Genomic DNA, 22,452 nt, shown 5'->3' with positions numbered 1-22,452 from the left:
TACGTGCTCTGGAGCCTGTGTGCCACAACTAGAGAGAAGCCCGCATGCCACAGCAGAGGATCCCACATGTCACAATGAAGATCCCGCGCGCCACAACTAAGGCCCGACACAGCCAAAAATAAAAAATAAATAAATATTTAACAAATAAATAAAGTAGAACTGAATGGAGTAGTCATAAGTCACATTTTACATTTCTATCTACAGAAAATATATACTGGGAATTCACTCTGCCTTGGCCTCAGCAGTAGAGTGGAGAATAGCCAACAATAGAGCCATTAACATTAACATATGTTTCTAAGTGAGAGGAGTCTGGGAAATGAACCCAAGTAACAGTGATAACTCTGATAAGGATTACTATCAAAATGTTATCAGCAGGTACCTAAAGTTTATAAAAATTATATATACAGAGTCATATACCTTTTAGAAAGGAAAAATAATTCAAACTCCAAATTCAATATAGTTATGGTTCCATATCCCAATCTGAAATTCTATGTCAAATATATAAGCCAGACTACACCACAGGATTATTATTTTAAAATACCATATAATTAAAATGTAAGTGTCATCATTTTTTCTTGCTCAACCATCACCTAGGCTCAAGCTCTTGCTTTATCACCAATTGGTTATGATCTTGAAAAAGTCACTACACTTATCTAGAACCTCAATTTTTATATCTATGAAAAAGAGAAGATATAACTAAATAATATATCATGTCTTTCAATTCATAAGCTAAGATACCAAGAAAAGCTCTTTAGGCCAGCTCACTTCTAAATACTGTTTCCAGAGTAGTAGTATTAGGCCACTGTAGACCTGACATTTGTTGGCATATTTACTTTTTTTTGGCTGCATTGGGTCTTCGTTGCTGCGCGTGGGCTTTCTCTAGTTGCGGTGAGCCGGGGCTACTCTTCGTTGTGGTGCATGGGTTTCTCATTGCAGTGGCTTCTCTTGTTGTGGAGCACAGGCTCTAGGTGCACAGGTTTCAGCAGCTGTGGCACACGGGCTCAGTAGTTGTGGCTCACGGGCTCTAGAGCGCAGGCTCAGTAGTTGTGGCGCATGGGCTTAGTTGCTCCATGGCATGTGGGATCTTCCTGGAACAGGGACTGAAGCTGTGTCCCCTGCATTGGCAGGCAGATTCTTAACCACTGCACCACCAGGGAAGTCCTGGCATATTTACTTTTAAACTAATTTTTTCACCAGAAATTTTAAATAGTAGAAGTTAGGAAATCTGTAACATAAGAAGTCTAACTTATTAACTGTTTATACATGATGGCCCCCAAGAATAAGATCCAATGAATGTTAACTATTTAATACTGACACTCAAAATGAATTAAAAAAAAAAAAATCTCACCTTTGGGAAGTATATCAACAATAGAAGAAATGTGTTTTGAATCATTTACACCACAAACATTCTGATCATTTTCTTTAAGAAATAACAATTCCAAGTTATGCTGAGTTGATACCAAAGAGGGGCTATCAGGTGATGTCTTTGACATGATATTGCCACACTGCATTTTCTCTTTATCGTCATCATCATCATCATTTGAAGTTAATGGAACCCTAAAAGCAAGTAAGAATGAATGAGGAATTTTGTATTTTACAAAAATTATTTAGAAAATTACATGGATAGTTCTTTCTATATTCCATTTATTTAAGATCCAACCACAAACCCACCCTGATACCATTTTGTGTTCAATGAAGGCAATTATAGGTAGGAAATAGGTAGTTTCTAATAGTACGGAGGAGTAAAACAGGAATGCTTCTTATCCCCTTATCTCCAGTGACTCCAAAAGGAGATAAATGATATAATCACTGGTTGAGCTATTAGGACAATAATATTAATGAAATGAATAAAGTTCAAACATACTTATAAATATTCATGTATAATATTTATAATTTTCCTGTAATTAATTCTATGGAAAAGCCAAAACTCTTCCTCTGGTTTCAAACAAGTACAACTTGTATGTAAAGTTTTGTGTGTAATAAAGTCTGCTGTGTTTCCAAAAGGTATCCATGTAAACTAAAGCCATATTCCTAGAGTAGTTAAATCTATGGGGGGAAAAAGAAATCTATGGAAATAGACAAAATGACCTTTTTGAATTCAGAGAAGAAAGAGTAATATGCTCCAATGATAAGGATTTTGCTTTGTATGCCAAACATATCATAGATATTTAAAAATTACTGATAATGATAAAAATAAATACTAGAAAATATTTGTTAAAAATTTAAAGGCACCTATTAGTAGAATAGTCATTGGGAGGAAATGTCTATACCACTTGAAGAAACAGGTTAGCAAAAATTGTTTATTTTACAGAGGAGAGGTTCTGCTTCAGGTAATGGCCAAACAGCTACTATTGAATCAAACATAATGACTATAAATTCTGGACAAAATATAAAAAAAACAACTACCTGAAGTCACTGGAGAGTGAATAAAAAGCAACTAGATACAGAAGAGGGATTGGCACTTAGAAAAAGGGTGAGCTTCTCACTGTTTACAAACCTCAGTCAGTGCCACATTTTCTAGAAGTTAGAAATCCAGTCTTATTAGTTCAAGGTCAGAATTCGGGGCAACTACAACTGCTGTAAAGTGTGTGTGATGGGAGAAATAACAGGAAAAGTAGACAGGGGAGCCCCAAATTTTGTGCATAACCTCTCTCCAAATCTCTAGCTCATTCCTGAATCACATATATGAGAAAGATTCCAAGCGGCCCAGCTAAGGATTATAGAACTGAAATGAGATTTCATATGTTGTTCATCACAGGGAAGTAATAACGAGTCTGAGTATTATTAACCAGCCATTAAAAGGAATGAAATACTAATACGTGCTATAATATGGATGAAACTTGAAAATGTTATGCCAAGTGAAAGAAGCCAGACACAAAAGGCGACATATTGTGTGATTCCATTCATATGAAATGTCCAAAATAGGCAATCCATAGAGACAGAAAGTGGATTAGTGGTTGCTGGGGGTTGGGGAAGAAGAGATGAGAAATGACTACTAATGGATATAGATTTTCTTTTTGGAGTGATGAAAATATTCTGGAATTGGAGAGTGGTGAATGTTGCACAACTTTGTGAATATATTAAAAACCACTGCATTGTATACTTTAAAAAATAAACTTCATATTATGAGAAATTTTATGTTATGTGAACTATATCTCAATTTTTAAAAAATAAGTAGAAAAAAGGAAATAATAAGGTACAGACACCAAAGAAATATGAAACTGAAAAAAAATTGAGAAAAAACAAAAATCAATGAAACCAAAAGCTGAGTTTTTTTAAGAGATCTGTAAAATTGACATAACTCTAACTAGTTTGATCAAACTTTACTGTCTAGATGAAATGGATAATTTTCTAAAAAGACAAATATTTTCTAAGTTGACCTGAAAAGAACAGAAAATCTGAAAAGCCCTCCATATCTATCTAAGAAATGAAATTAATAATTAAAAACTCCAGACCCACTTCTCTTATGAATTCTCTCAAATACTTAAGGGAGAAATACCAATTGTACAATTTTTTTCAGAAAATGGAGGAAGAGGGAATGCTTCTTATCTCATTTTACAAAGCCAGCATAACCATTATCAAAACCTATCAAATATATAATAAGAAAATTATAGACCAATATTCCTTATGAAAATAAGTACAAAATTCTTTAAGTAATTATTAGCAAATCAAATCCATCAACACATAGAAAGAATAATACATCATTATTATACACCATGACCAAGTGGAATTTATTCTAGGAATGTAAGGTTGGTTTAACATTAAAAAAATCAAAGTCACATTAATAGAACAAAGGAGAAAAGTTATGATTCTCTCCACAGATTCAGAAAAAACAAATTTGACAAAATTCAATACAAATTCATTATTAAAACTCTCAGCAAACCAGAATAAAAAGGAACTTCCTCAACTTGCAGGAACGGTGCCAACTTTTCAACAGTAAAGACAGAAGCCAGAAGACAATGAAATGATACCTTTAAATTGCTAAAATTTAATAACCTAAAGTTTTATAATTGCAAACATAATCTTTAAAAATGAAGGTGATATAAATATGTTTCCAGAAAAATAAAAGCTGAGTGGATGCATTGCTAGTACCTGCACTAAATAACAAAGGATTTCTTCAGGCAGAAGGAAAATTATCTCAGAAGGAAATAAAACACAAGAAGCTTATTTGTGAATTTTACCTCAATAAAGCTGGAAAAACAAAAAATAAAATACAATTAAAAAGGAGCATACAATTAAAAAATGCAGGAAGCAATATGAAGAAATTGGAAATGAATATTGACTACACAAAACAGTGAAAGTAGTTAATTTGAGGGATTAAAATATATGCAGAATGAAAATACATAATAATAACATAAAGGCAGGACACAGGAATGTCGAGTCGAAGTGTTCGAAGGTGCTAGCATTACTGAGGAATGTTAATACAATAATCAGTATTAGAGTATAATAAATCAAGGATGAGTGTTGCTATCATTAGGGTCATCATAAAGGAATAGAAGTTAACAGACAAGGAAAATTAAATTATGAAAAATATTTTATTTCAAATGAAATAAAGGAAAGAAAAAGGAACATAAAACAGGTGGCTCAAATAGAAAATAACTAGATGGCAGATATAAATCCAACTCTCTCAGGAATTATATTAAATGTAAACATAACAGCTATTCTAAATAAAAGAGATGATATTACATTAAATTCATTTTTTAAAAAAGGTAAACCTACATGCATTTTAAATATAACAGAGAGTTTGAAAGTATAGAAAAGGACACACCATGGCAATGTTATATCAGACAAGTAGACTTTAAAGCAGTATCATTTCCAGAATTATTTCATATTGATAAAACGATTTATCAGGAAAACAAATCAATCCTAAATTTATATGCATCTAGTAACAACTTTAAAATATATAAGCAAAAAACTGACAGAACTAAAAGGAGAAATAGATAAATCCATAATCACAGTGGTAGACTTTAATGCACTTCTCTCAAAAGCTGATAAACAGACAAGAGAAGCAGGAAAGATATGGAAAGTCTGAACAATATAATCAGCAAACCTGACATAATTGACATATATAAAATACTGCATCCAACAGCCACAAAATACACATTCTTTCCATGTGTACCAAAAATATTTACCAAATTAGACCAAGCTGTGTTCTAATGCAAGTCTCAATAAATTTAAAACGACTAAAATCACTTGAACTATATTCTGTAATCACAAAGGAATTAAATTAGAAACCAACAAAAAGTAATTAGAAGAAAACACCCAGCTGCTTGGAGATTAAATAAGCTTGTAAATGATCCATGAGTCAAACAATGTATCTGAACCGAAGGTAATAAATACTTTGAAATAAATGATAATAAGGATACAGCTTATCAAAAAATGTGGGATGCAGCTAAAGGAGAAAAATAGCCTTAAATGTAGGCAGCTATGCCCCAACAACTTCATATTTTTGAAAAGGCTTAAAAACAATAATCTAAACCATTTTAAGAAACAAATAATTACAGTAATAATAAAACTTTTAAATTGAAAAGATAAACACAACACTGTAAATCAACTATACTTCAATAAAATTTAAAAAAGAAAAGGTAATAAGAAGCAGAATAAATGCAATAGGAAATAAATATACTAAAAGAAGGATCAACATAACCCCAAAGATGATTCATCTTTGCAAAGATGATAACATTGATAAATCTCTAGGGCAAAACTAATCAAGAAAAAAGTGAGAAAAAACAAATAGCCAATATTGAGAAAGAAAAAGAGAACATCATTATGTACCCTACAGCAGACATTAAACGTGTGACTAAAGCTATTCTGAACAATTATATGCCAAAAATTTGATATTTTAAATGAAATGGACAAATCTTTTTAAAAATTAACAAACCTGACAAAAGAAGAAATAGAAAAGCTGAATATTCTTACATCTATTAAAATGGGATGTTATCAAAAATGCTTCCACAAAAAAACTTCAGGTCCAGATAACTTCTCCCAAATATTTAAAGAAAAAATATTTTTTTACACAAATACTTCCAGAAAATAGAAAGAGGGGTATTTATCAATTCACTTACTGTGACCAGCATAATATAAATATCAAAACTTGACAAAATATATTATAATAAAGGAAAATTATACATCATCTTCATTATTAAAATACATGCAAAAATCCTTTAAAGGATTAGCAAAATAAATTTAGTGATATGTATCAAAGGGATATATCATCAGGAGCGATTCATTTCAAGATTGTAAGTGACTTAACATTAAAAATATCAATTATAATTCATTACCTTAGTAGAAAAAATATTAAAAATTCATTACATTAATAGAAAAAAAAGAGAAAAATATTATCTTCTCAATAGTGACAGAAAAAGCATTTGATAAAATCCAACAGCCATTGATGAAAAAACTCTCAGCAAACTAGGAGTACAATGGAACTACTTTAATCTGATAAGGAGAATCTATAAGAACCTAAGAGCAAACATATTAAATAATGGGACTACAATAAGAATACCCACTGTTAGTACTTTTATTCATTACTGAACAAGAAATAATCAGTCCAACAAGGTAAGAAACAAAAGATAAAAGGCCTATAAACTGGAGAGGCGGGTGAAGGGAAAACTGTTCTTATTTACAAATAAAAAAATTCTATTAATAGAAAATTTTAAAAAAACTATGGATAAACTATTAAAATTAATAGCAACGTCAATATAAACAAGGTCAATATTCAAAAATTAGTTGTATTTCTATATACTATCATCAAAAAGAAAAAGACAATTTGAAAACTATCAAGAATAGTACTAAAAAAAGAAAAAATAAATAAATAAATAAATAAAAAGAATAGCACTAAAAACATCAAATAAGTAGGAATAAATGTAAGATGTGCAATAACTGTATTCTAAAACTACATACATAATATCTAAAAAACAGAGTGATATACCATGGTAATGGATGAAACACTCACTTTTATAAAGTGTCAATTTTCCCCAAACTGAACTATATTCTACATAATCCCAATCAAAATTCCAGGGGGGTGTGTGTGTGTGTGTGTGTGTGTGTGTGTATGTAAACTGACAAGCTGATTCTAAAATTCACATGGAAATGCAAAAGGCCAAGAAATATATATTTTTAAAGCATAAATAACTAAAATAGAGATTCAAACTATCAAATATCGAGACTTATTATAAAGCTAGTAATTAAGATAGTGTGGTTTTGACAAAAAGACTCATGTAATAGAATAGTGAGTTCAGAAATAGACCCATACATATCCAGTCACTTGATTTTTTATACAGATGACAGTGCAATGAGGTGGGGAAAGGATGGTCTTTTCAATAAATGGTTCAAGGTCAACAGGATTTTCACACTAAAAAAATAAATGACTTTTCTCTCACATCATACCCAAAATTCTAGGTAGACTGAAGATCTAAACATGAAAGAGAAAATAATAAAGGTTTTAAAAGAAAACATACATAGGAGAACACGTCATGACCTTGCAATTGGTAAAGGCTTTCTTAAAAGACACAGAAAGCATAACCGTAAGAGGGAGGGGGACAAACAGATATAGATATATAAATTGGGTTCATCCAAAGATACCATTAAGAGAGCAAAGAGGCAAGCCACAGAGTAACAGACATTTGTATGCACAAAGAATTTATACACATTGTATAGAAAGAACTCCTACAAATCTGCAAAGAAAAAAAAAAAAGATAACCTGATAGAAAGAAAATAAACATATAAACAGATGCCTAACTTCATTAAGTATCGGGAAATTAAAACTTCAGCGTACTACCTCTACACCCCATATGGCTAAAATGAAAAAGACAGACAATAACAAGTGTTGTTGGAGATACATAACAACAGGAATTCTCATATATTGCTGTTAGAAATGTAAACTGGCATAATCCCTTTAGAAAACTGTTTAGCAGTTCCTTGCAAAGCCAAATACAGGTAAACCCAGCAATTCTACTCCTAAGTATATACCCAACAGAAATGTTTATATATATTAATCAAAAGGCAGATACAAGGTAGAATTATTTATAATAGACCAAACCTAGCAAAAAAACTAAAAACAGAAGGATAGATAAATTATGGAATAATCATACAATGGAATACTACACAGCAATGAGAATGACTGATCTACAACTACATAGGACAATATGGATGAAATCTCATGAACACAATGTTGAGTTACAGGAGCCAGAGACCAAAATCATACATCCTATATGATTTCATTATAGGAAATTCAAAACTAGGCAAAATTAATTAATCTACAATGTTAGTAGTCAGGATAATATTTATCCTTGGGTGGGTGATGAGTAGTGACTGGCAAGGGGCACAGGATATCTGAGGTACTGGTAATAATCTGTTTCTTGGTCTGGATATTGGCTATACCATATAGTGTTCACTGTGAAAATTCATCATTCTCTAAAGATTTTGGCACTTTTCTAAAATGTACATTATACTTCAAACAAAAGTTTACTTAAAAAAACACAAGAAAATTTTCTGGAGGGCAAGTTAACACTTGATTCATACATTTACATGAAATAATGCATGCATAATGACAGCCAAGATTTTCTTGAAAAAGAACTGAGCACCTACAAGACAACAAAATGTACTATTTTAAAACTATATTAATTAAAATGTACAGGTGCAATGTGGTGCCAGTACAGAAAAGACAAAACAATGGAACAAACTGGAATGAATAGAAAATGACACAGTGGATAAAAGAATTTTTTTTTTACTATAGTACAGATACCACTTCAATACATAAGTGCACTTTGTACACTTAAAAAAATGCATTAAACCTATAATTTATGTAACAGAAAGATCATTGTCTAAAAGAGACAAGACAATTCTGATCAATGCTATTAATTCACTGAGTCATTTTACCTCTCTGGACCTCAGTAACTGTCTTTAAAAGTGATAGGTTTGAAATAGGGTATTTACTAAGATTATAATCAAATTAATCAAGAAATGGGAATTTTGGTCAGGAGAATAGTAATGATGAAAGTTAATTTTAAAGTCTGAGTAGTATGCAAGATAATAAAGGTAGAAATAGTTATCAGATTTACCCAGCAGAAAACATGAGGCCAGTGGTGACCTGGAGGAAAAGAAAGAACTGAAGAGTAGCAGGATTCTATAGATGACCTTGGTTATTGAATTGATGGGTAAGTTTCCTTGGAGCCCTGGAAATACAACCTGTAGCAAGATACCACAACCATCTCATTTCTACCTTAACAGGCAACTACAGGTTGATGAAACCTGAACATTGCATAACACACACAGATTATGTTGTATGAAAATCTAAGTATTCTGAACCAGTGTAATTCAAACCTATGTAACTCAAGGTCTACCTGTGCCTCTTTCTTCTCTAGAAACTACGGGAAAACTGAATATTATTTCAAAGTTTAAAGCTGAATTCTATTAGATTATATCTTCAATTTCTTTCACTGATACAATATTGACAAGTATTTCATTATTTATTTTTAAATGTTTTTCTGTGTCGAGGAAGCAAACCAAATAAAAACTTTTCGAAGTCCAATTCAGGTAAAAGTGCACCAGTCAGTATTTAACCAAGTTTTGAAGCAATTACCTTGCAAATGGAAGACGCATCAATTTGCACTGTTTACTAACCCGTTTCTTCTTGCTACTTGGCAGAAGAAAGGGACTCTGATGGAACTATTTTTGAAAAGAACAAAGAAAATGAAAATGAATGAAATTTCTAATCTCATTAGATCATGTTTGTCATTAAAGTACCAAATTATACAAGGATATTAACAGTAATAGAACAATTCTTGCATTTAGCCTTCAATAGTTTAATGAGAATAATGTGATGATAAGGTTAAACACAGTTCATCCTTAATCATGCCATACAAAGATAATCACTACTAATATTTTGGTATATAACCTCCCAAACTTTATTCTATGCCTATGAATAAATACACACGTCTATACTCATGCATATACAATATTTCTACATATACATTTGACCATTGAAGAACATGGGGATCTAGGATCTACCTCTATTTTTTCCCCTAATAGTTTTTCGATTGTGTCCATGTTTTTAAAAATAATACAAATTCTTCCCTAATTTGAAATACGACTTTTCTACTAATATCTTTTATGTTTTTGAGTCTGTTTTGTCTTGTGTTCCATGAGCTGTCTAATCCTGTGTTACTTTTAATCAAAAGCTAATTTTTATATAAAAATTTCAATAACCAATTGTATCAAATAATAATGTGCTGTTAGCCAATTAAAATTAATATTATCTCCATTCCTTGGTATAAAGTTTAAGATATGCATCTCTAACCTTGATGCTACTTAACTTATCTCAATTATCCTCAATAATGCTAAAAATATTACACTATTTAGACACAAATTCTACTTACCTCAGAAAGAGTGCTCATTTCAATTGCAGTTATCAAGTTATTGTTCATGAGTGCTTCTATTTCTATAAGCTTCTTATTCTGAAATAAAGAGCCTTCTAATCAACTAAGATTTGGAGTTTATTATACCATACATTTACAAATACCATCAGCTGAGAAGACTTAAAAAATAACAGATCACATTAGGCTAAAAAGGTGCTACACTGCATAGTTCAAACAGACACAGACACAGACACATACGCACACGTTTTGAATGCTTTTGAGCTATCAATCATAAATTTTCCTACTTTTTTTTTTTGGCAGCACCACGCGGCATGTGGGAATCTTAGTTCCCTGACCAGGGATCGAACTCGAGCTCCCTGCATTGGAAGCACAATGTCTTAGCCACTGAACCGCCAGGGAAGTCCCTTCCTACATTTTTAATCTTCTCATAATAATAATACATCATGTGGCAACTGAACACAGTTTGTCAGCCACAGGAATTTAACCTCCAAGAAGTATAGTAAGTCATTTTTCCATTTTAAATTAATTTCTACTCATTTTGGAGTTAGAGCTATAGCTGTAGCTATAACCTAGCTAAGCACTGGCTCTTACTGCCCTGCTGTGGACAGAGTTGGAAGTTGGAAGGAAAAGCAAGGACTACAATCTTCATTCTACTTGGCTTGTAGCCAGTGGAATGTTGCCATTAACAGAGAATACAAACACTCAGGGAACTTCCCTCCTTTCAACTCACTGGAGGAATTATGCCCATCTTCTTAAAATATATTAATGTATCAAGTTTTGCTTATGATAAGCAATCAAATGTTGATCAAGGTATTATATTAGTTTGCAGAGCCACAAGTACACACTTAGAATGTAGATTCAAGACACCTATTTTATTACCCATTAACAGTTTGTCCATTAACATGGCACACTCTTTCAATAATTTTTTTACATTAATTACAGGTTTGAAAAACATTTAGAGCTTCTAAAATAATACAGTTTTAGAATTCAAACACAATATAGTTTCCATACCAAATTATTTAGCTTTAGACGAAGAAATGTGTTCTCAAAATTCAGTTTCTCCACTTCTTTTTGCAATAGCATCTTTTCAGTTGTAATTCTTCGAGAATTCTCTTTCTCTCTGCTAAGAGCCTGAGCTAATGCCCTGTTGTTGTGCTTTAAAGAAATTTTGAAAATAGAAGAATTGTCTGTAAAAAAATTGTAAGAGTTAATGTTGAACATCTTAATACATTTTCATATTCCTTAATAAAACTACTTTGGACAAAACATATTTCACTTTGTAAGTTTTAGCTGAAGTTAGAAAAGAAGAGCATGAAAACACAGATGGAATTTTGAAAAAAATGTACCCAGAGTTTGGAGCTGAAGAAATAAAAGCTAGATAGAAGGTGAATAAGAGTTGTGAGAAATGCAGAATGTTTGTGAATACAGAGTTAGGAATAAGAGGACTCTAATATAGACACAGTATTCTAGATAATTAGATCAGTCACAAAAACTAAATCTTGACACTTGTTGCTCTGCCTTCCTTCCTACTTTTGACTAGGAGGTAGAATGCAGAAGCTGATCCCACAGCTCTAACTAAAGATGTCCTAGAGAAATTAGGGTAGCCAATCTGTGAAAACTTTAGAGCCAGTTTCTGTGGCTCCAGAACTGAACAAATTAATGCTCCCAAAGTCCATTTTTCAAAACCTCAAGTAGAAAGGCAGCATACTTACTGTAATGTTGGACAGATCATCTAAACCCTGTGGGATCTTCTACCTCCACCTTAGATATCCTACCTCTTATTTCTAGGCATCTATTGCAATCTAAACTTGACCCCTTCTCTTTACAAGTACTATGTAAATATAATTTAAATCAGAATGCTTTCCCGTTGTTAGCAAAAGAAATTTAATTGTGAATTCCTTGGTAACGCTCACCTTACATATAGTGTTCCCTTAGTACACCTAAAGCATAATTATATTTTCATAATTTTGATTTACATGCCACTATTCAATAACACATCCCGTGGATTTAAAGTTATAGTATATGTAATATGTTTTATAATAGTAATATATATTTTTTATGTAATAGTATTAATAGCTATAGTAATAGTAATGGTAATAATAGTTTATAATACTATTTTTTAAAATACTCAGGGAAAGCTTGGGCGTCTAAAAAAAACAGAGTCCAAAAAGTACTTTATTTTTGGCACAAAGAAAGTAGATTCAGACAGCCACCTTTGACATATCAAGTGGAAATAGACTAGAACCAGTTTAGGACTTCCAGAAGCTAAAGGTTAATAACATTTTCCTGTTGCACTCCTCAGACTCAGTGTATTCCTTCATAGCAGTGGGCGTGCAATGGTCCTGCCAAAGAGAATAGGAAACTGCCACTATAGAAAGTGATCTAATACAAAAGATGGTCCTAGAGACCTGGGTAGGAGCAACATTACGATTTAAAGATACTCAGGAGGCTGGGCTATTTTTTCACACGTGTTGATCAACTGGAAACCTCCCCCAATCCTGCTAAGATGGAAATGAATCATTGAGATAATTTTCAGAAGTAATGAAAATTTATCTTGGGGCGTTTCCCTTTTTTTTTTTTTTTTTGCCTTCTGACATCTTAGCTCCAGAATCCATGAAACACCATCTCCAAAGAGCTCAGTGCCCTCAGGATGAGCTTTGGTTACATAAAATCACCCACTACAGCACACTATCTGGGAAAACCACCTCTAGATTACCCATCATCCAAATGCTGCAATATGTCAGAAGGACAATCCGTCACTTTTTTTTCAGCTCTTTTTCAGAAATGTCACGTTGGTATTTTCTTTACAGTGTAGGAGGTAGCTGCCTTGGGCCACCCCAGCCTCACTGCTGAAAATTCAGCTGTCACCACTGACAGTAAATCATCATAACCATCCAACTAACAGGAGTTGAAGGAGAGAGGAAGAACTGAATAGAGAAAGTCTCATTTAACAAAATAGTCATTTTAGTCATTTTCTATACTTGAAAAAGTATCAAATACTATATCAATTCTCCAGAAAAAAGTAAAAATGTGAGTATACTTTAAGACTAATAACACTTACTTATTATTTTTGTTTTGATTTTTGAAGCAAGAGAAACATTCAACTTAGCAGCCTTTGAAATTCTTTTCTCTTTCACATGTCTTTTAATTCCTGAGGTAAAAAGTGAACCAGTTTCCATCACTGGGTACTCCATCACTGAAGTAAAAAAAGAAAGCAAGCAAGCAGGAAATCGTACTATTAATAAATGGAAAAAGGATAACTGATAAATACATTCTAAGAAGTAAATCATGACTTAAATAATATACTTTATACATAAGTATTTGCAGAACGCTTCATATAAAATCTGAAAGTATGAATATAATCAAAAGTGGTTTAAAAGTAGAATCCTAAAAAGGTAAATGACTTTGTTTTTTTGTTCAAACCTATATCATTATATCTGCCTGCCAGGAGCTAGGCTAGACACTGGGGACAAAAAACAGGATACAGCTGCATAGGAAGGCATAGTCATGGAATGCACAGTCCAGTGTGGGCACAGACTCTATTGTGATACAAAGTAAGAAGTGTAACCTTAGAGACATGCAAAGAAGAAATATACCTAATCCTATGGGGACTGTTCCCACTTCATCCTCGGACATACACTTCATTTCTCTGCAGCCTTTACAGCAAAACTCCTTAAAAAAATTGCCTATACTCAGTTTCCAATCTTCTTGTAACCCTATTTCACTCAGGCTTTCACTCAATTCCAACAAAACTGCTTTTGCAAAGGTTTCTAATGACCTCCAGACCGCTAATCTAATGGTCAGTTCTCAGTCCGCATCTAACTTGATCTAAGAGCAGCATTTAATGTGGTTAATTTCTCTTTCCTCCTCAAAAACGATATTTCCTCAGCTACCAGAACACCAAACTCCTGGGTTGTTTTTTTTTTTCCCTAGCTATCTAGCTGCTTCTTTCCAGTCTCTTTTACAGATTCTTCCAACCTATAATAAGTTCTCTCCTTGGATTTCTTCTCTTTATCTACCCTCAATCTTTTGGTGTATTTTATGTATTTAAGTCATGGCTTAAAATACTACCTAGATATCAAGAACCCCAAAATTTATGTCCTCTGTCTGGATCTCTTTCCTGAACTTCCCTGGATTCATATAGTTGTCTACTCCACAATTCCACTTGGATAACTAAAATAGCATATCAAACTTAACCTGCCCAAACCTGCTTCACTCAGAGCCTTCCCCACTTCAGTTAATGGCAACTCCATCCTTCCAGTTGCTCTAGTCAAAAATCTCTCACATCCCAATTTACCTTCACAATGCATTTAGAATCTGACGACTTCTCAGTATCTCCACTGCTACCAACCTAGACTAAAGCACTAACATGTCTCACCTGAATTATTTCAATAGCCTCTTACCTCCCTACTTCCACTCCTGCCCTCACTACCGTGTATTAATCTATACTTTCTAAAACTCTCCACCACCTGCTCTTCTTCCCATTTCTGTAACTTTAAATTCCTCCTTCTCTCCCCCTAGTCCATTCCTCTCAAGCCACAGTGGCCACCAAGATCTAACTGCTCCTGACATATGCCAGGCATTCTTCAGCTTCAGGTCCCTTGTATTGGAGTACCCATTCCAGGGTGACTTACCATACAGAGATTGAGGTACAGTCATTCCTTGGTATCTGCAGGGTACTAGTTGCAGGACTCCCACAGATACCCAAATCCACCATGCTCAGGTCCGTTATATAAAATGGCATAGTATTTACATATAACCTGGGCACATCCTTCTGCATAGTTTAGATTACTTATAGTACCTAATACAATGTGAATAGTTGTAGATGCAATATAAATGTTATGTAAATAGTTGCTCGGCAATTACCAAATCAAACTTTGCTTTTTGGAACTTTCTGGAATTTTCCCCAATTTTTTCCATCAGTGATTCGGTTGGTTGAAGGAGATGATTCGGAACCCGAGAGTCGGACAGGAGAGCCGACTGTATTATAAATAGTGGTTAGACTGTGTTGGTGCCCCAGTTCTAATATTTAATAGCTATGTGATCCTAGCATCTCCAAGTCTCAATTTCCAGACTTAGAAAATTATAAAAAGTCAGAGCATCTCACTGTAGGGACTTAATGAGCCAACGCATATACAGTGCCTAGTACTGGACGTAGCACAGAGCGTTCACTAACATTACCTATATATTATTACTCTGTAGCTCTTGTCTGGCTAGCATCTCGGCTAAAGCAGAACTACTCAATCCCACATCCAATTCTCCTGAGTTGGATTCCTCATCTAGAAAAATCACAGTCCCTATTTGCCTACCGAAATCCTACCTGTGCGTCAAGACCCAGTTCTGGTTCTAAGTTCTTCCCAGTCGTCTATCACCGCTTCGCCTTCAGTCAGCCTCCCTTTTAATCGAGCTCTCCAAAGGAAAGGGCTCCTCCAAGAACTTGAGTAAGCAGTCTCTAACATTCATTCAGCCTATTTACTGAGCGCTCACAGTGAGCCAGATACTGTTCTAAAAGCAGTAGAGCAGTCATATAGACAGAAATCCCTTCCTACAGGAGCTGGGTTTCTGCCTGGCGGCTGGCCCCCCTCATGGAGCCGAGAGCTCAAATCCCAGGGGCAAGAAGCAGCGACTCAGATCCAAACCAGGGCCTTCCTCAAGAAGCCCCTCCGAGCCAGCACTGGGCCCGGGGGCCGGGAGACCCGAGGCTGAGTGGGCGGGGCCGCGGGCCGCGCGCGGCTCGGCGGGCCAGAGACCCGGGAGGGCAGCGCCGGGAGGTTCAGCTCAGGAAAGGCATGGGTCCCGCCAGACAGGGCAAGGCCACGCCAAATGTCACAGGTCACCGACTTACCGCTTTTTCAGCGTGGTGGGACCACCACTCAGCTCCCGGAGCCCAGCGCTCGGGGCCAAGGCTTGGGTTTAAACTCCGTAGCCGTTAACGGTTGCCTCGTCAGCCAATCAGGTCCCGAGAAGGCGGCGCAAAGCAGCTTGGTTACCAGGAAGTGGGAGGTGGAAGGGGAGGGACCTCGCCGCGGGCGATGGAAGGGGGCGTGTCCAGGCAAGCCAGGGGCGACTCAGCCTGGGTGGAAGGCTTTGAGCAGGTTCTGTTGCGCTGTTTCCTAATGTTTTTGAAAAAGAAAACGCTCCTTTGATAAAGCTACCTTTGTGAGTCAGATGTTTAAAAGGCTTGACAGCCACCTGAAGCCTGTTGGAAAGTTTTTGTTGTTTCTGACGTTACTGTGAGGCTGCCCGCCCACATTTTACCAGTTCTTCTGCATCTTTGCACTATGATGCCAGCAGCGTCATTTAGTTTCCACTTAAAAGCCCTCTCCATTTTTCTTTTAACTTTTCGAGGGGAAAGCGGCAATGAAATTTCGTTGAAAATCCTGGATCTCATTAATACTTAGGTCTTATATTAATGGTTTGTTTTAGCTAAATATACAAGAATGGCATTTTCTGTGATTCAGAGCTACACAAAAATATATATTACTCACTTTATGTTACAGGTCAATTAGCTTAGTTTCCTTTCACAAGTGACTTTCATAATCCATACAAAGAATTTAGAAAAACTATACAGAGAATAAAATTTCCTCTTTGTATGCCATTAGATTGAAAACGAAAATAGCTTGTTAAATCTAGGTTTTAATAATTAATTATACAGTGATGCAGTCAACTTCATATTCTTGTCAATATTTTGTTCATTTGGGGACATTTGAGAATCACAACTTTCCATTTTACTTTAGAGAATCTAGACAAATGATGCAAAACATGGTTTTGAGTTAGATCTTAAATATATTTCAAGATTGGTCTCCATTGAGATCTAGCCATGTGAGTCTTGTGTAAGTAGAACAGTTTTTATTGATTGGCTGCCTGCTAAAATAACAGTCTATACTACAGTAAAAACTTCAATAATAGTGGTTTAAAATGAAATATATTGATTATAGAAATTTCTGGTTATCAAGGGGTTAACTAGCTCTATATCCTGTGTACCCAGCCTGACACATTAAATGCTCAATATATATTATATGTACCTTATGTCAGAGCAGTTCAGAGAATTTAATGAACCAAATGCCTGTAAATTATAAAAAGCTCTTGAAAATGTAAATTCTTATCATACAAAATCATAAACCTAAAAAGTGTAATTGACTGGGCTGAATTTAACCTGACCTCAACTTGCTTTTAGGTCATTTGCCTCTTAGGTGGAGGCAAATGTATAGAGCCAGAAGCCCTGGGCTAGGAGTGTGAAGATACAGTTAGCTGTACTGAACACACATTACCTTTGGGTTCTTTGTTCCAAGCTCCTTATCTATAAATTAAATGAGTTCACAGTTGTGTTGGGATACTCTCCTGCACAGGGCACTGATTTTGCTCCTCTCAATCTCCTTAATTTTCGTACTCATTAGTCACCTGATTTTCTCTACCTAAGAGTAGATTCCAGTCAATTAAAATTTGATTGTCCTGACCCATACCCCAAACACACACCAAAAAAGAGGAAGGAGGGAAAGGGAGAAGAGGAAAGCTTCCTGCCAAACAACAATAAGAATGAACAATCCTCTTTACCATCTCAGCACTACTAAAACAAAAATCATCCAAGAAAAACAGTCCCTGAACAGGAGCCACGTAGAAGCACACTGCAAATCAATAAGCCAATAAAACAAAGTAGAAATAGTGTACATATATTTTATTAAACCATCTGATCTCATAACCCATATCAGTCTGGCAGGTTGAAAATTAGCCCAAGAAAAATTAACCTAATCTGATAGAAGCAGAAAAGGACACTGGGTTATTTAAAGCATTTCTGGAGAGTATAGAGATACAGGCTTGGAAAACAGGCAGGAACAGGGGCTCTGGCAGCGGACAAGGACCCAGCCACAGTCACAGCCTGTGAAGATGCTGCTGATCCTGCACAGCCAGCAGTGGCTTTGAATGCTGCTGTGGGGACCATCACTGTCACTGCTGCTACCTCTGGGAAGAGTGGGCATACTGTATGGCAGTGCTCCCCACCCCTGCCACTTGGCATCACTAGCTCCTATTGCTAGGCCTGGGTTGGATGTGCCTGACTGGTCAAGCCTGGATGACAGGCTACAAACCCTAGCTGCAAGGGAGTCCTGAACATTCAGCCTGTATCTGGCTTTATCAGATTCTTAGTGAGAGGCCATCTCTGCCTCCCACCTAGACTCAGGAAGGGCATTTTGAGCTGGGCAACCAAAAGAATGACAAAGGTTTGTTTCAGTATTTGATGCTACCTTACTACAACCATTATTTCTATTCTCATTAATGAGAAGACTTCCTGCTATGCCCGGTGAGGGACAGGTAATAATTATAATTGCAACAGATAACATTTGTCAAGTGCTTACCATTTCCTAAGCCCCGTGTCAGGCCCTTTATATGCCTTCTAAGTTGTCACAACGATCCTATGTGGTAGGTACTATTATTTCCTTTTTATGGTTGAGGAAACTGAGGCACAGAATATTTGAGTAACTTCTGCAAAGTTTAGTAAGCAGCATAGCTGGGATTTAAACCCAGGCAGTCTGGCCTGGGCCTCTTTGAAAGAGGATAAGTGACTTGTCATCTGCCACTTCGGTTTCGAGGCACGGCGTCCATCATGTGAATTTCATCAGGCTGCCTGCTTGCCAGCCTCCTCTTTTTCTTCAGTATACATTTTTGGGGAGTCCCTTTTGGCATTATGCTAGAGGTGAAGATCAATGAGGCTGATGGGCAAACTATCCATTCCCATACATTTCTATAAGTAGAGACTGGAGGTGATTTGAGACTGTTTCTTTGATTTAGGCAAGGATAGGGAAGATGTAATAGGGACACCAAGCATTCTTCTCTCTGCTCTAGGTATATGTATGTGTGGAAGGAGGCTTCTCTGGGGAAGGATAAAATCATCAGGGGTCTTGGTCTATCACTTGTCTGGCTGCATAACCTCTAGCAGTAGTTCTCACTGCAGCTCTTTCACCTACACGACACTAGTCCACGTGCTGGACTATATTGAGAGAGAGGGAGGGGTGGGAGCAGCGTCTACTTCCCAACCTCTACTCTGTGCCTCCACAGGGAATTCCAAAAAGACTTAAGCATTTCTTTCTTCAAGATTTCCAGTGATAAACTTCAAACCATACAAGCTGGAAGCTTGGGGAGGGATTGCAAAGTCAGCTGTTGTGCTCACTAGCTTTACTAAGGGGCTTACATTTACATGCACCATCCAACAACGCAGGGCCCTGAAGCCCACATCTCCAGAGTTCTCTCCACGAGGACATTCCCCTGGCTGTTGGAGAGGGTCCCAAGTGGTCTCCGTCCACACCCTTCCTTATCACATATCCCGTCTCCCTTCTACTCCTCACTGCAAATGCGAAGGAATAGCAGCCGTGGATAATAATGAATTCTGCTGTTTTGAAGTCCCTTTGGGATGTGTAGGAGGTAACATCCAGCAGACACACAGGTTTAAAACGTGGAGCTCAAAAGAGATGTCTGGACTTGGGAGTCAGCAGTGAACAGTAACAGAAATCAGTGGAATCGATTAAGTTAAGGAGGGAGAGTGTTTAGAAGCACAAGGAGAGTAGAAGGTAGAACCCTGGTAAGCATCAGTGCAGGGAGGAAAGATGAAAGGGCAGCAAGAAAGGCAGTGAGAGGGAAGAGGAGACATAGGCTTCACAGAGGCCAAGAGAGGAGCTCATTTCAATGAGGAGACAGCCAACTTTGTCTTATGCAGCTGGAGGTGTGAGCCCAAACAGCTCCGGGGTTAACAGTTAGGATGCAGCAGAGAGCATGCAAAGATGAGACAGCAGACAATTCGTTGAAGATGAAAAAAGAAGTGACAATAGCTCCGGGGCATCCAGGTGGAAGGAGGGTTTGTATTCTTTGCATAGGCTGGAGGAAGGGTTGGTAGAAAAGGAGAATGGATGACACAGGATGGTGCAGCAGAGTTCCATGGATGCAGAGGTTGGAACAAGGGCTAAGCCATGGGCTGAAGGGTTGCCTCTTCCTCTGAGGCAGGAAGAAAAGATGAAAGACCAGATATAGACATAGATGAGTTTAAAAAGAAAAGTGCTTTGTAAGCTTTCAAAGTCATACGAATGTAAGACTATTATCTATCATTTTATTTAAAACAGTTGCTTCCTTAAAAAGCCATCTCTACATTTAAAACATTTTGATGCTTTAGTAAAAACTAAGGTCAGGGACATTATTTAGACAAGAACCAAAACTTCCCCATCTCTGTAAACAGTTTCTCTAACAGAATGAAAGGAAATAATTAGTTTGTGCCTAAAACTCTCAGCTGCTATCATATCAACCACTATACAAGGTTAGGATCTCTTAAGATACAGTTAGTCATGGAAAGAAATATAAAAAGCACTGGGTTCAAACTCGGTTGCCTGCTGACTAAAACACTGTGGAATTTGAGAGGGAAAAGATAAATACACTAGATTGCAGATTTCTCCCAAAGTAAAAATTTAGACAATGAGTATAAATAAACTCAAACAAATAGGGTCATCAAAGCAAATTTTTCTCAGCCAAGGCAGGAGCCTATAAGTAGCTAAATATTTATCGTAACAGTTGGCTGTAGAAAACTTTGCTACATTCACCGTTAAAGCAAATATGAAGTACTTTTCTCAATTAAAGGACAACTCATAATTTTTTAAACTCACAAAACATCATGTATCTTCTCTATCATCCTAATTTTATTAGGGTTAATGACATAGGTGGTTTTCTTAAGATCATATTTGCCATTTTAATGTGTAAGTAATGCACTATATAGACAGTGGTAGAAGTTAGAAAAAAGGATAAACAGCTAATAGGTGCTAGGTCCTATGAGGTTATAATGAAGGAAAGTTTGAGCTGTCAAAGAATTTTAGAGACAACCAGATCTGACACATACAATGATAACAACACAAGGTGGTCCAGGTTCATTGCCACGACAGTAGCAAAGGAAAGAATGATTCCTATTTGGTTGTAGATCCAGGAAGCCACACAGGGGACAGTTCATGTGACCTGGGGGTTGTGGTAGGTTGAAAAAATGCCCCCCCAAAGATATATTGACTTCCTAATCCCTGGAACTTGTGAATGTTACCTTATAAGGCAAAATCATGGATGTTACCTTATTTTGCAAGAGTCCTTGAAGATTTAAGGATTTTGAGATGAGGAGATTATCCTGGATTATCAGATGAGGCCTAAATCTCACCACAAGTGTCCTTATGAGAGACAGGCAGAGAGAAATTTGACACACAAACTCACATGCAGAGAAGGATGGAACAGAAAGAGCTGCAGTCACAATCTCAGCAATGCCAACAGTCACCAGAAGCTGGAAGAGGCAAGAAACAGATTCCCCTGGAGCCTTCAGAGGGAGTGCAGATATGCTGACCCCTTGATTTTGGACTCTTGGCTGTCATAATTGTGAGAGAATAAATTTCTGTTGCTCTAAGCCACCCCGTTTGAGGGAATCTGTTATAGTAGCCACAGGAATCTAATACGGGGGTCTTGAAGAATGAGGAGGGTTTCACCAGATGAGAACTACAGCGTGTGGGAAGGAGCAGTTTATTTTGAGAGAAGGGTATGATAAAGGCAGTAATATGGATAAAAATGAGTAAATTTTCTAACGAATAGTTCAGCTCAGGTATGATGTAAATATAGAGGGCTAGGTAGGGAAAGAAAGATGGGGCAGTTATTTTGCAATAAGGACACAGGTACATTTTTGAGCAGGAAAAGGACATAATCAGCGCTATGCAGAAGATATACTTCTATCAGCTTGCAGAAAGGTTTCTAGACTTGTTAGAATAATTTACAGACAGTCTATATAACATGGAATTATATTTACATTTTTTAACCTTTTATTTTGAAATAAACTTGTATTTTTATTATAATACATTTTATTCTGACAATTTCACTCTATAGACTCCTTTAATCTGGAAGAGTTACAAATTCTTATTTTGTCTTTCATGACCTTGACATTTTTAAGAGTACAGGCCAACTAAATTATAATGTCATTCTATTTGGGATTGTCTGATATTTCCTCAGGATTAAATTCAGGTTCTTATTGGGCAAAAGTACCATGAAAGTGATGTTGAGTTCTCAGTATATATCA

At 36.0% G+C, this 22,452-nt stretch overlaps 1 protein-coding gene across 6 annotated transcripts in view; it reads right to left on the bottom strand.

Moving 5' to 3' along the window:
* The window catches only part of LOC309663244 (aldehyde oxidase 1), a 121,972-nt gene that overhangs the window by 88,115 nt on the left and 11,405 nt on the right, over positions 1-22,452 (bottom strand). For 5 of the 6 annotated variants that reach the window (XR_014265171.1, XR_014265172.1, XM_082466862.1 and 2 more), the window contains exons 2-6: positions 13,441-13,575; positions 11,391-11,566; positions 10,380-10,457; positions 9,584-9,669; positions 1,349-1,557 (exon numbers count right to left, since the gene is read on the bottom strand). Coding sequence is in view for 4 of the 6 variants with exons in the window: in XM_082466862.1 (XP_082322988.1) it covers positions 1,349-1,557; positions 9,584-9,669; positions 10,380-10,457; positions 11,391-11,566; positions 13,441-13,575 (684 nt within the window). In the remaining 2 variants the exon portion in view is untranslated. Of the gene's footprint in view, positions 1-1,348; positions 1,558-9,583; positions 9,670-10,379; positions 10,458-11,390; positions 11,567-13,440; positions 13,576-16,224; positions 16,363-22,452 lie in introns of those variants that run through there. The other variant, XM_082466859.1, reaches the window with a different exon arrangement.

This window comes from Balaenoptera physalus (genome assembly GCF_965194825.1).
Source record: "Balaenoptera physalus genome assembly, chromosome: 6".
Lineage (NCBI taxonomy): Eukaryota > Metazoa > Chordata > Mammalia > Artiodactyla > Balaenopteridae > Balaenoptera > Balaenoptera physalus.
This window is presented reverse-complemented; position numbering and strand designations above follow the sequence as displayed.